Source organism: Idiotropiscis lumnitzeri, chromosome 3 (genome assembly GCF_059441095.1).
Source record: "Idiotropiscis lumnitzeri isolate Australia: NSW breed Sydney's pygmy pipehorse chromosome 3, RoL_Ilum_1.0, whole genome shotgun sequence".
In the NCBI taxonomy this organism is placed as follows: Eukaryota; Metazoa; Chordata; class Actinopteri; order Syngnathiformes; family Syngnathidae; genus Idiotropiscis; species Idiotropiscis lumnitzeri.
Window position 1 is genome coordinate 14,589,113 of NC_142393.1, and position 15,294 is coordinate 14,604,406.

At 38.4% G+C, this 15,294-nt stretch overlaps 1 protein-coding gene across 1 annotated transcript; it reads left to right on the plus strand.

Annotated features, from left to right (window-relative positions):
- The first annotated feature begins 5,785 nt into the window (after nucleotides 1–5,785).
- On the plus strand, nucleotides 5,786–14,445 carry gata5 (GATA binding protein 5). The gene is made up of 6 exons (XM_088291138.1): nucleotides 5,786–6,329; nucleotides 8,714–8,883; nucleotides 10,423–10,551; nucleotides 12,181–12,265; nucleotides 12,794–12,924; nucleotides 13,628–14,445. Exons 1-6 carry the CDS (start codon nucleotides 5,786–5,788, stop codon nucleotides 13,748–13,750), a joined length of 1,182 nt encoding a protein of 393 aa, XP_088147264.1. The 3' UTR covers nucleotides 13,751–14,445.
- The last annotated feature ends 849 nt before the right edge of the window (nucleotides 14,446–15,294 follow it).

Genomic DNA, 15,294 nt, shown 5'->3' on the forward strand with positions numbered 1-15,294 from the left:
TCCCAAAGTGTTTGGATTTTACCGTGCTTTTTTTTTTTCCTCTCTTTTGTATTTTGTTCAAAGGTCACCGCGGAGGAGTACCAGTGGTGAGATAACAACAAGCAAAAGACAATGTGACGATGACACGGAAAGTGGTACACGTCTATTGTGGCTGCTCAAAGTGCCCTAGTCAGCGATGCATTGACCATAAAATAGAAAATAAGAACAACATGTACGCCGGGTCGTATGTTGCGTGTGCGAGTGTACATGTGAGGTGATTTATAGCCCAGTCCAAACCATAAGTCACTCATCAACAAGGGCATACATTTTAAGCATTGAATTTCTTTCAGCTCTTGTATCACAAGTCACTCAACGGAAATTTAGGTTATATGCATCGTTTTTTTGTTGCATTATGGATCATTTTAACATAAATATATTTATTTGTGCACTTGAAAAGGTTTTCCTAAAATATTAATTTAATGAAGGCTTTGTGACGGCGAAAGCGCGTCCTCTGAATTTCCTTTGCTTTTTTTTTTTATTTTTAATTTAAAAAATAGGTAAAAACATGTCCGTGAATTAATTATGTTTTATGATCAATAAAATAAATACATAAATACATTGTGACTTTTTTCATGGATTCCTATATGGAATACCCTTCCTTCCACTGGAGAGATGCGAAGGTTATTGTTCCCGTAAAAGTACTTGGGAAAAAAAATAAAACTGGTGTTGAATTTGCTCAATTTCATTTTGTCGAGTGAATTCCCAAAATAAAATAATCTGGATCCAGCTCATTTTTTAAAGTAGATGTAGTCTGCCTGAAAAAATGTATCATGCAAGCAACTTCACAAAATAAAGTTTAATAAATCCAACAAAATCATTTTTCAGTGTAGTAGTACAGCAGGGTTATGGCAAAACTACTTCAGCAGTTTTAGTGTTGAAGATCAGGAGTTTGTTTCAATGTTTCATCATTTCACTCTCTATAAATCAAAACGAGAGTCTCTCCATTCCTACTTTCATTTTTCTTTGAACCAGACAATAGCCTACTAAATTACAAACTGACAGTGATTCAGCTTTCTTCTAGCATTTTTTTCTGAGGATTTTCTAGATTTGTATATGAGGGTGGAGCATTTTACTGGAAGGAATTCTGCCGTGTGTCCCCTCCAGTATTAAGTCTTAAATCAATTGAGTGTCTGTTTGTAGTTTAATCAAACTCAAGGGGAAAAAAAGTCATTGAACACCTGGTTCTTCAGTTACATATTTCTTTTAGAAATAGTTACATGCCATATGTCAAATTAAGGCTTGGACATTTGCCGAGCTAAATGTGGAAATTACAAAGATGTGTGCTTTGCATATGTCAAGTTGAATGCTAACAAAAAATGCAAAAGTAAAAATGAAAAATCGCAAAATTTCATTTTTGACTATAAAAAGACTAATGAACAGGAAAAATGCAATAACAATAACAACAGCCAAATGAGACTAATTACAAATCACCAGACCAGACTCCGCATTTGGTTTGGCCACCTCAGCTCCGAACCAGAGCTTCACATCATCACCGCATAATGATGAGTCGCCAAATTCTCATTTGAGCGATTCTGTCCCACTCCTGCTGTGGGGAAGGTTTAGGGTTATCCCTAACGAGTTCTAGCAACCTTACATGCCTGCAAGCCTACCTAGCGCGGCCTGTTGGGAACAGTCTGGGCCAAAATGTTGCTTGCTCCTCTACCTCAAGCCGTGTGTATCAAGTTTTGAATGCTGTATTCTATGGCCTTCCCAAAGAGAGGCGACTCTCAGACGTCCGGTTGGTCTGGCCCCGTGGTAGTGGCACTCCAGGTATGAAATCGTGGAGGGAACGGTAAAAAGGGGTTGAGATGTGCCAGCAAGCACAAGCAGGGACTGACCGGTCGAGCAGAAAATTGACTCGCAGTCCACAAGTCTTGAAATGTTGCTCAGCATAAAAGAATATTCTAGTATGGAATGAGAGCTGGACAATGGAGATCGTTGGAATTTTGCGAATTTTCATTTTGACACCAGCCTTGTTTGTTCGCCTTCAACTGGAGAAATGCAATGCACACATTTTTGTTACTTGCACATTTAGCACCGCAAATGTCCAAGCATCAATTAATACAATACCATCCAACTTTATTTAAACAGTGCATTTCACAACAGCTAGAGCTGTAACAACGGGCTTTCCAAATGGTGTAATATAAATTAACGGGAAATTACAAATTAGATATTATATAGAACCAGCTGTTCATTCTAATTGGACAGTAACTACATCTTCTGTGTTTGTAGACAAATATACAGTTTACATGTTTAGAATGTTTCACTGGTGAGTATATCTTGATAGCAATAATAAATATTACATTCTGATTTCCTGATAACAGCTTCAGAAGCTACACACTGGTGTATTCTGAGGAGAAGAACATTAATTGGCCAAGTCTGTTGAAACATAAAAGGAACAATAAATTATAAAATATAAGAACAATACACTGAAACAAGCATACAGTAGCGTCTTTATTACTGGTGGACCTCCTCTCGTGCTTCTATAGCTGCTATGCACTATTCAGACTTGTTTACAGTGCAGTTTGCAGCACATAAAATTGATCATAATTACATCGACATTTTATTTTATGGACAAATGTGGCTAAGAAGAAAATGGCACTGCTCAACTGTAGAGAAAGCTCTCTCTATTTTATCTCAGTGAAATTTAATTTTATCTTGGCAGTAAAACACAAACCTTTATTTATATAGTGATATCCTAAATTGCCGCACATGTTGACAGAACTTTAATTCATTCACAATGGGTTAACAAGAATGTAAAAAAAATGTAGGATTACTTTTGACTTTAATACATCCTGTCAATGTAAACGTAAACATACATGCAAAATTATTGATGGCTTATTTTTGTAATAGCTTTCTGGTGTCATGTTAAATGTAAAAAATAAACCAATCACAAATGCGTGAGATATCAAATTACAAAAGAAATAAATGACAACATGAATTCTTTATAAACTGTGTTGTTTGTTTCCAAAGCAAGATCCAATTCTGATTAAGATGAAACAAAGATTATGTGTTTGAGATGAACATGCGCTCATACACATAACGCTTATGTGAAAATATATCTTATGCTCGGCTTGCGCAATTTCTTTTGTTTGTTTGATGAACCAACCTCCCCCCACGTCCCACTCCATCCTCCAAATATGGTAATACATCGATCGAGGACTTCATTTCAGCTTTCATACTTTGTTGAAATGAAAAACAAATAAATAAAACCTAAAGAAAGATGATAAAACTATGGATTGACACGAGTGCGTGTGGAAATGTTTCACAAATAACTTAGTATTCAATGTTGAACCATTGGGAGAGCAAGCAGTGGATGGAAGTGGGGCACTTATCTTCATTTGAAGACTGCAGACCAGACAATTAATGTTATTAGTCTGAGGTGGCGAAACAGAAAAGTTGGAGATTAGTCTCAATGTAATTCTCCTCATTCGGATGTTTTTCTTATTTAGGTGTTTTTCAACTTTGTTTTTTCGATAAATCTATAAACTTCGTTAGGATTTTCAGTATTTATTTTTTCCACATATAAAATAGTTATTATAGTAATTATAATATATAGTAAATATATAATAAAATCCAAACTTCGCTAGTTATATATATTTAATAGTATAGTTTAATAAATAAAATGTGACCGCATTTCCATTAATAAAAATGACTGTATATCTGTACAAATCTGAAATAATTATGTCCCTCGTGGAGTCAAAATGTAATTTTATCAAGAGAAATTTTACCCACATTTGAATAAAAAAATCATTTACTTTTTGAAAACCCGAAAACGCGACACATGCGCGAACGAGCGCACACACAAACACACGCACACACACCCAGTCATATACAGGCCTTTATAGTCCACACACACGCGGAAGCCCGAAGCCCTCGTAATAGTTTACGAGGCCCAGTGTTTTGTCGTTTTATGAGCGCTGAAACTATTATTTCATTATGATTTTTTACAGCATCTATCTATCTATCTATCTATCTATCTGTCTATGTAAAACCCAAAAGTCGACTTCGCACCACATTTATTTACTTTAGTAAATTTATTTATTTTCACTTTACCTCATTTCGTCTTGACTCGATCGAGCGTTTTCTGAGTAATGACCATTAAATTAGTAAATAAATATGAAAGATCTTTCAAGTCTAAATTTTTAATTTTTCCCTTGTTACTTCTGGGAATGAACACAATATCAAAAGTAGTGATCCTGCATACAATATTAGGTCGTTATTATATAGCATGTCACGTGTCAATATGTTACGAAATGAAAGTGATATTACTAAATAAATAAATATGGATTGCGAGCTACTGTATTGAAGGCCTAATCATGTAATATATTTATATTAGATCAGTCTTTAAAATAGACATTTTGCTAAAAGTAAAATTAACCAAGAAACTAACAATGTTCTTCCATTCTGTAGTTTAAATCAGGATTTGTAAATGTTTTGCTTTCGTCAAAAAAAAATATATTAATCCTGGCTATAGGATACAGGTGTAAACGCCCAAAAGGCCTCGCACTGGCGGTGTGTAGGGAGGGGGGGGGGGGCACCGATGGCCCTCCTCCACCAGCAGCCCCTCTTTGGGCCTACCTCCGTGCTGGGTCACGTGTTCCTCGAGCGTATACAAAATTTCCAGTGGGAGAGCGCCTCGACACAAACGCCTATCAGCAATTATCAGGCACAGTCACTATCTCCACGCCACGGAGGGCCACGGGAGGACAAGAAAGAAATCGAAAATCCAGGATTTATTTGAAAGGACTACTGCGTTGAAGCGCCTGCATGCTTTGGAAAGCTTTCTCCTCCTTCCTTCCACAACGTTTGCCTGCGGGGTGCGCTCCTTTGGGTGACATTTGAACCCTCCAGGACTGGACGGATTGGTTTCTTTTTTATCACCTGGTTGGCCTTATCTGGTAAGATAATACACTGCAAGAGAGCCCTTGGAACAAAATAATGTTCCTCATGAATCCTTCCGCGCGTTATCAATGTAACGAGTAAGTGTGTGCGCCCGAGTGAGGGTGTGCGTGATTTTTTTTTTTTTTTGATGAGTTCAATGCCTCCAGGGTATGTGAGGTTCAATTATCATGAGCAGTTAAATCAAGCTCTTACACTTGATGGATGCGGAAAATGACCGACGTGATGAGGATGATGAATTTAAACATTTAGAATTGTTTGTTTTGTATGTCCAATGGATCATTATATATGCAATAATAATTTATATTAAATGCACTGCAAAGCACAATTATCACTCTTCAAAACTGTCTCTGATACAAACATGTTAAACAATTAAAAGGAGGGTGTATCAAAATCATACAAAAATGACTTTTTTTTACTTTATTTTATTAGTTCTATTTAAAGTTGCTCATCAAGAGAGAGCCCAGACAAAAAGGGGGTTCTCAAGATTGATTTTAATTGTAATTACGGTTGCATTTGGGCGTTAACATACACTTATGCATGTTTCTGTATATTTTTATACATATATATATATATATATATATATATATATATATATATATATATATATATATATATATATATAATTTGTTGCATGGAATAAATTTCAAGAGGTGGCAGAAAACGTCCCCCAATTCTGGAATGACCCGTGATGTATTTTGCAGTTTTCGCGGTGTTTTGCTGCAAGGAACTCTGGGGAGAAAGCGAAGGAGCGTGGACAAGGTCTCCCGAGCACGAAGGACTGAGACTATCCCTCGGCCAAAATATTTTTTTTTCATATCAAGACGTGCAAAAGGAGAGGAAAATGTATCAAAGTCTGACCTTGTCGTCCAACCAGTCCCCTTACACGCACGACACCGGAAATTACATGCACCCTTCGGCCAACTCGCCCGTTTACGTCCCCACCAGCAGAGTCCCGGGCATGCTGCCCACCCTACCCTACCTGCAGACCTGCGAGCCGTCTCACCAGTCCCACAGCCTCGGGGCGCACCACCATCACCACCATCACCCCCACCACGGCTGGCCCCAGAGCACCGCGGACGGCTCGTCCTTCGCGCCCAGCAGTCCTCACACTCCACACGGCTTCACGTACTCGCACAGCCCGCCGCTGAGCACCAACACCGGCCGGGACGCCGCCTACCAGAGCCCGCTTGTGCTCGGCAACAGCGGCCGGGCGGACCAGCTCGGCGGGGCCCTGGTGCGCAACGTGGGTGGCTCTTACACCGGCCCGTATGCCTACATGAGCCCGGAGATGGCGACCTCCTCCTGGACGCCGGGACCCTTCGAGAGCGGAGTGATGAGTCTGCAGGGCCGCCAAGGTGGCATGTCGACACGGCGCTCCAGTCTGGGTAGGCCCCCCGTCACGTGCACCAGTTTTGCCTGCATGTGGATTTTCCCGATAAAAATTAAATTGAAATTTTGAATGGCAACACATGGGAAAAGTATCATTTTTCTTGAATGAATTAGGTGATAAACGTTATATGCATTTATTAACATTTTAAAACTGTATTTAAATCAAATTAACTTTTGAATCGATTATCTAATTTCATACATGTATCTTCTTAGAGTCCGCAATCTAATGAGATTGAATAAAAGAGCTGTATTAAAATGTCCGCCCCATTATGATATTATTATTTTATTTCCAAACTACACTCTTGATTTTTTTTTAGATATACTTCATATAACAAAGTATACAAATATAATGTGTGAACAATTATTGTGATTGTATTTTGCACTGAGAAATGTATAGGCTGTTGTTGTGTCCATCACAAGATAAATAAACTTTGTTTAAAGTATTGGAAGCATATTCTAGGTATAATGCAATTTTGATGATGATAATAATTATTATAATAAATCACCGTCATCAGAATAATCATTTTATTCTCTTAATACCGAATCAATAGCATATTACCTTGTTAAAGGCTAAAAAGTAAACTAAAATAAATAATGCTGTTAAATGTAATAATAATATGAATATTTGTGCAGTTATTAATAATGTGTTGCCATGCCATTTCTTTTTCATTTGAAGCTCAAATTTGTGGCCAATATTTTGAAATTATACAAGTGGAACATTTGATATTGTTTTTATTCGATTATATTATTTTTATTATTTATTGATATTGCACTTTTTAACAATATCAATAGCAATCGTTAACTTCGCTATAATAAATACTCATTTTATGTTGTTGCTATTTATAAGGAGGTGGTAGCCTAACCGTGAGTGATATTGATTGAATCAAGGTCTTTTATCTTTTGTTAAAATATCCCCCAAATTGGAGCAAGACAATACACATTCTTTTTGAGAAAAGCCAAGTAAAAACAATCAATTAAAATGTTAATCTAATCCCTGAGCAACAGTGCAGTGTTTTGATTTTAGGGCTCAATACACACTGACACAAGAGCCCATTGTCCCCAAGCCATCAACAGCAGTTATCACCTCCACCATGACAAAGCCTGTGATCAAGAAAACTCTAAATGTCTCTGTGCTTACAGTTTGACCATAAACTGACTCTTAAAGTCTCCATTGATGTTTCTCTTGAACATTTTGGATATATCTAATCATAGATTTGCTGTTGTTTTCAGTCTTTCACCGATAATTAAACAAGACTAGTTGACACAAATCTGACCAAACTCCACCAGACACTGACTTTGTGTTGACAAATAAATAGAAAATCACTCAAATTGGTGTGCAACAATTAATAATTATAATGAAGTGATCAAATGAAACAAAATACTAATTCTATAAAAAATAAAAAAAAACATGTATTGGCCTAAAAACTACAACCCACATGCATCCTCCAATGTGTCGAAATAGCATGAAAATCATCAGGTTCCAGGGTGAAGTTCAAAAAGTGATGTTCAAACAGTCATAACTTTGAAAACTGAGGAAAGGGATGCCGAATATGTCGAGATCTATTTTAGTTTACAAACCGCAGAACCAGAACCAAATTGCAACGCAAACTGATGTAGTTTTTTTTTTTTTATTCAGTCACGGCACTTTAGTAATCACATCAATGGAAAAAAACTTGCCTCAGATCCCATGAGACTGTATACCATTTTTGCAAATAAAACCATGTAAATGTTGAATCCCCCCTCATAATACATCCATAAAACGGCAGTTGGATTTTCAAACATTTTCAACCCTTATTGGATGAGTAAAAGACAATTTCAACCAATTTATGCCAGGAGTCGGTTGTGTGTCAGAGCGGTGATGGATAGAAGGGACCCCTGGATCTCTTCTGACTGATAACACCTCCACCTCACCATTCCTTCCATTAGTCTGTCTCCCCAACTCAGGTTTTGATGTCTCTCCATCACAAGGCTCAGGGAATGAGTGTGGTGTTATTTTAAATTCCTCCACAGCGATTCATCACGCATCGGTGCCTAAACCAGACCCCCACCCTTACAATGTGTCAAAATCCTGTAGGTGAAAGATACGTTACAGTTAGTTGACTATTCACGTCATGTGAATGGATAACTGCTAGTGGTGAGGCAGAAGGTCAAATATCACTTTTCAATAGACATGAAACAGCCGCTGCTGTGCATTCAATGGAAAATACATTGTTGTTTTATTTTATCCACGTCAGGGGAAAAAAATGCACCTTGGTGGGTCGAGGCTTATGAATATTTCTCATCTCATAAAGTGTTCCTAAAGGCTTCTGATGGTGATCTTTGGATTTGTCCTCAATCAAGTGTGTGTGTTTTACTGAAAGCGCTCAAAATGTGTGCTCAGACCTGGTGGAGGACATGGCAACGGAGGGAAGGGAATGCGTAAACTGCGGCTCCATCTCCACACCACTGTGGCGCAGAGATGGCACCGGACACTACCTTTGCAATGCTTGTGGCCTCTACCATAAGATGAACGGCATCAACAGGCCGCTCATCAAACCTCAGAAACGACTGGTAAGACGCGCATGTGCAAGTATGAGGCTTGAATGCGCCTTTTCACCACCAAAGAAGTTTTTCTTCCTTTTTTTTTTTTTTTTGGCAACAATATCTGCAAACACACAAAGACATTTGACTTATTTGAAACAGCACCTTGAATATAAGGCAATTAAGAAATGAAAGGACAGCAATATAAATATTAAAATATCATGTTATAATACAAGCAAAAAAAAAAAACTTAAGTAACAACATCATAATACCAAACAATAACCGTGTTATCGTCAATACTTTTAAAACAAAATTTAATCGATTCATTAATTGGAGAATGTATTGTTATGTAATTGAGTTACATAAAAAAAACATTCAGCTGAATTTTCATTAGACTTTGTTAAATATTTGATTTTTTTAAACACAATTACAGGATTTGTTTGAATGAAAGCAATGACATCCATTGTCTTTTTGGGGAAAATGTAAATGTAAGAAAATGTATATTTTGTTTTATTTTTTTTATGCCGCATATTTTGGCTTTGTTGATGTGCTAATTTTCAGAGACACAGCCACATTTTCAGTTGTGGCTATAAATAAAAGCAAGGCATAAGTAGCCAGATAATTAAATATCCAATATGGCTGTCTCATCTGATATTTCATCCAACATCCAGTCGGTCCGAGTTAGCCAAACGGTGTTGAGAACAGATTGGGTCCACGTGGGTCGGCCGAAACTACTGACAGGAATTTAGTGACGATCTGACAATGCCGTCCTCTTGCTATTGAATGTTCATGTTGATTTTATGGATAGCCTGGGGGAAGAAATGCATTTTAACATGTTCAAAAGGAATTGAATTATTTTAATGGCTATTAAAAAAAATGAAGGGTCAACGTAAATGGGAGAATCCTATTCAGAAAGCGTGGGCTCATGTCCCACTCTACCCCCAGAAACTACACCCTTGCACATTTTGGTGTGTTTAACTTCTTTATCTTTTTTCCGCTGAGACTTTAATGTAAAGATGCAATCATTGTGGAAAGATCAGTTGGCAGTCATTTAGGAGAAAGGAGGAAGAAACGTTTTTGCAAGTGGCGAGTGGGGTGTCAAGGTAAAACTTCGCGTCTGGTCATTTCCCGCAAGTTTGCTGCCTTTTTGTGGAGCAGCTGTGGTCGGTCTTCCCAAACCTCCCCCCCCCCCACGTACCTCACAAGCTGCTTCTATTTGTCCCGTTGTGACCTTGTCCTCAGATGAGGTGTTGGTGCGATTCTCAAACGTGGCTGTTATTGCTTGTGCTTTACAAAACAAGATGATTGCTTTTGGATGCAAAATAATCTTTATTTATGTTGCTGTTAAAAGCCCATCCAACTAATGACTCATTAGTTATTTTCGCATCGGAGCCATTCGGCAATAATTCATCACTGTCGTATGTTTCGTGTCCCGCGTTGACATCCTGCGATTCTTTTTCAAGGGAACGCTTTGACTTAAAATGGAGTCCAGGGGGAGCGTGGTTTTGGGTCTGAGCCAAAGAAGAAAAAAATCTCAAGTTTCGACTTTATTTTTATCTTCACCTACAGCAGACCACATCTCGCCGAGCTGGCCTGTGCTGTACCAACTGTCACACGAGCACCACGACGCTGTGGAGACGGAACGCTGAGGGAGAGCCAGTGTGTAACGCTTGTGGTCTCTACATGAAACTGCACGGGGTATGTTGCATCTCACGGGCCTTTGCATCGCAATTTGGATAAAGCCGGCGTTCAATTCTTTCGCTCTTTCAACGTATACAGCATCAAGCCTACTGTTTGAGTTTGGTGAAGCTGTGCTGCTTGCTAAAATTTTTAGTTTTTTTCCATTGTCAACAGTGACATAAGTTGCCAAAGCAATTATTACTGCCATTTTTTTTCTCCTTGTTGTTGTAGTACCAACATCAGGTGCAGTGGTGTGTTAGTGGTAGAGTGACAATGAGCGGTTAGCACTGTTTGCTCAGATCAGTGAAGGTCCCAGGTTCAAAGACTGCTTTGGGAGTTTCCAAAGTGAAGATTTCTCCCGTTTCCCTCCGTCCATCCATATGTACGTCCTTTCACCCACACGCGAGTATATTTGCAAAGTCCAGCACCTCAATCGTAATGATTGCAGTTAATAAAAAGAGGCGAGGCAGGATGAACAAAAGCATCTCAACCTCAGACATTTTGCTTCATCTCCCTAGTCCATATTAGAGTTTGTCACATCTATCTTTCAGGGGTAAGCCAGAGAGGAATTCATTTATTATTTTTGAATTGTGCAAGTTAGCACATATGCTTTTCCAGTCAATAGGTTCTGCGCTCGAAAGTTTCGAATATTTCTCATTCGAAATTTTCACGTACAATGTGAGAGTGAATGTTTGTCTAAACCAGGTGTGGGCAAACTTTTTGATTGACGGGCCACAATGGGTTCTAAAATTTGAAAGAGGGGCCGGACCAGGAGTAAATGGATGGAGTGTTTTGGTAACCTCACCTCATCCGAGAAAAAAATAAATAAATAATTTTAAATGAATGTGAACAAAGGCATTACAACAATATATATGTTTTTGAAAAACCACGGTAAAAATAAAAAATACAAATACAATAAAACATTAACAAGGTATATTAATTTTTTTTTTTTTCCAGTTCAGCGGGCCGTATTAAAACGTCTAACGGGCCGCATGTGGCCCCCGGGCCATAGTTTGCCCACACCTGGTCCAAACAGTATGTGACATGCGATTGGCTGATGACCGATCCATGACGTAGCCTGCCTCTCTTCCAAAGTCAGCTGGAATAGGTTCCAACTTGCCTGTGACCTGAATGAGGACAAGCTGTATAGACAATGGGAGGATGGATAGTTATGACTATAATAACATTTAATTGTATAGTATTAAAGAAAACTCAAAAGACTAATCAAAGACAATTGGGCTTTTTCCTTATTTCAAACACATAATTGTTGATTCCAATCAAGAGAAGATTCAAAGCCTTTGGTGTTTAATGCCAGCGCTCATTCATCATTGTTGAATTTATTGGTGGGTTCATACATTGATGTCACGCTACTTAGTGACTCATTGCCTACACATTATCGAGATTCGGGTTTACTGTTCCAAACCGTTACTGCTGTGACCTGAACTAAACTGGTACTGTTCGGCGTGAAGGCGGCTTTCCAGAGTCACGCAGCTGATATTTTTGTTGCGCATAGTGTCTCTCCAAGGGCACTGTGGTCGCTGTTATCAGAGGGGCAATGTGGGAGTGGAGCTTGCGTGGGTTGTCATGACACCGCGGCCTCTGTTGTAACAGTGACTCAACTAATGACTGCCTCTCACCTCCCTACAGGTGCCCAGACCTCTGGCCATGAAGAAAGAGAGCATACAGACAAGGAAGCGCAAACCCAAGATGCCAAAGAACAAATTACCTACAGGTGGGGAAAAGATATACTGAAATAAAAAACAATTTTTCATGAAAGAGACAACCAACCAAGTAACGACCAACAGCAAGAAATCAACAAAGTTAAAACATTCAAGTTTGCATTTGACTGGTCAAATTCAGATAAAAGCATGCAATTCCATAAGAAGATAATTGCATGTTTTTGTAATATGCACATTGCATAAGTCATTACCGCCATGTACATATTTCTTTAGATTTATATTATTATATATATATATATATATATATAATATTATGTTGTGCCGTCCTATATAATAGCTTGTCAATTATTTAAAAAAAAAAATGTTGTTCTCTGATGTTCTCTCACACCTGTGCCGTGTATTATCAAAAGTCAAAAACATGAAGGGGCACCCTGTCAAAAAAAAATTCCAACTTCTACTTCTTAATCAGGTAACAATTGCCTAGCAAGTAATGATGGAGAACTTCATTGTTCATTGTTGCGGAACACAATGAACTGTAAAAGTGAGTAGTCCAATGTGAAAAACACATTGTTATTCTTCAGGAGCACCCATCACCTCAGACAGCCGCTCGCCATCGTCACTCTCGGTGTCAGAGCACGCCTCGACCATCAAGAGTGAACCCAGCATGACCTCTTCACCTTATGCCGGGCAGACGGTCACATCCGCGTCCCAGGTAATCTCTTTCATATCGATATCTAGGATGTTAACTCTTACACCACTGTAGTTTGGTTCTATCACTGGCTGAATTATTGATGTCATGCACTGCAAAGTTGAACTACAAAATTTGGTAATTTATTTGTAATTATTTTTTGCTGCTAAAATAACCCATGTTTAATTTATATTGCTAGCAAATGAATATTCTGCATTTTTTCAAAAATAAAAACATGTTTCCAGACACTCTTCCGTCAAAATATACTTTTGATAAAGAATTGCAATCGAATCAATATCCACATACAAATGCTTAGTATGTAAGCATTCCACCCTGCTTCAACCATCATTTGAAAATGGAGGGGATGATATTTTCGTAGCCAGGCACACATGCAATCAGCACAAAAACTGGCGCTTCGTTTTAGGTCAGGGTGAAGTCTAGTATACCGTGTTTGCGAATGTTACATGATAATAATGATCCATTATCGGAGCTGTTTTTTCCCCACCGTAATTATTATATTATTATTATTATTTTTATTAGTAGTAGTAGTAGTAGTATTGTATATGATAATAATAATTATAATAATGCACTAAACACTACGAAAGCTTTAAGCAGCCATCCATTTTGTGTGAGAAAAAAGCCACAGTTGAACTTTAAAACAAACATTTTAACAAATCACATTGTGTTTGTAATATTCCTCATTGTTTATATTTCCTTTCTTCTGCAGACAAGTACCCAGTTGAACCCTACAGTATCATCAGCACATATGGACATTAAATATGAGGATTATACCTTTACTCCAACATCAATGGCCCCACAGAACTCCTGGTGCGCTCTATCTCAAGCATGAGGCCTAAAACGCAGTTCCCATTCTTTATGTCTTACTGGCCGGGACATTTGACGCACCCACACATCCAAAGAGGGGAGGACGCCTGAGAGCACATGATCCACTTGCAATGTACTACTGGCCTTGCAATTTAAGACTTAAATAAGAGTCAAGCGACCTCCAAGATGCAGGATGCAGGGTACCCGGATTTCACAAACAACTACCTACTGTGGCGAAAACAAATGCACCGATACAAAGACAATCATGTGACTTGTAAAGAAAAAAGCCTACTCAGATTTTAATTCCACATTTTGTTTGAAGTTGTTATTGTTGTGTTTAACGAACACAATGAGGACATGTTACTGTCGCTGCAAAAACAAAATGGATAGATTTTTTTTTTTTTTTTTTTATGGCTGCTGAACACAACTCATCTCCAGCATGTAGATGATTGACTTTTATAGACACATTATTTATGTTGAGATAAGGGCAGTTAAGTGACCATAGACAATATTGTTTGACTCCGCTCCCCCCTGCGGGTCGGCCATGTTGTGTGACCTCCATGCAGGGTTATGTGAGCAATTGGTTTGTGAGATACGACAGTTATAAATTCAATCCCCCGATTGTTCATTTTCAGGTGTTGTGAGTACATATCAGAGATTTGTCCTAACGATCGACTATGAAGTGCAATGGCTCCATTAAAAAAAATTAAAAAACAGTCAAATAAGAGTGAAATAATTATAAACATAATGTAACTTCATTGTATTTTGTCAATAATGAAAGCGCTTTGTTGTTGTTATATTTTAAAGCGTATGTCACACTCTGTTTCTTTCCTTTAAAATCTGTTCAGGTTGAACGATTTACTATTTATTAATTTGATTGATGAGAAAAGAATGAATGTAATAAAAAGTAAATCTCACTGCATATAAGAGGTCATGTTTACTGTATCCTCTCCACTTTGCACTTAATCCTTAATTTCTGTTAGTTTATCATTTATCACAGCACTTGGTGAGAACGATACTTGTCAAAAGTGTTTTTCACTGCCATGGAGTCACTGAATACTGACTTACTGACTACATGTGTTAGCTAGCCAGCTGAAGCTTGTGCGTATATATATATATATGGAATTATTTTTGTGATTAATTAGTTAGCTTGACAGCACTAATATATATATATATATATATATATCGCGGCACGGTGGAGGATGGTTAGCACGATGGCCTCACAGTGAGAGACAGCATCGGGCGAGGGTTCGATCCTGGCTCCGGCCATCCTTTGTGGAGTTTGCATGTTCTCCCCGTGCTTGCGTGGATTTCCTCCGGGTACTCCGGTTTCCTCCCACATTCCAAAAACATGCATGGCAGGCCGATTGAACACTCTAAATTGCCCCTGGGTATGAGTGTGAGCGCGGATTGTTGTTCGTCTCTGTGTGCCCTGCGATTGGCTGGCAACCAGTTCAGGGTGTCCCCCGCCTACTGCCCGAAGATAGCTGGGATAGGCTCCAGCACCCCCGCGACCCTCGTGAGGAGAAGCGGTACAGAAGATGGATGGATGGATATATATATATATAT

What these genes read in the sequence shown, in the direction of transcription:
- gata5 (XM_088291138.1), top strand. Translation starts at nt 5,786, where the DNA reads ATGTATCAAAGTCTGACCTTGTCGTCCAACCAGTCCCCTTACACGCAC. An exon ending in GACACGGCGCTCCAGTCTGG is followed by an intron (nt 6,330 to 8,713) that starts GTAGGCCCCCCG and finishes ATGTGTGCTCAG; the next exon opens with ACCTGGTGGAGGACATGGCA. An exon ending in TCAAACCTCAGAAACGACTG is followed by an intron (nt 8,884 to 10,422) that starts GTAAGACGCGCA and finishes CTTCACCTACAG; the next exon opens with CAGACCACATCTCGCCGAGC.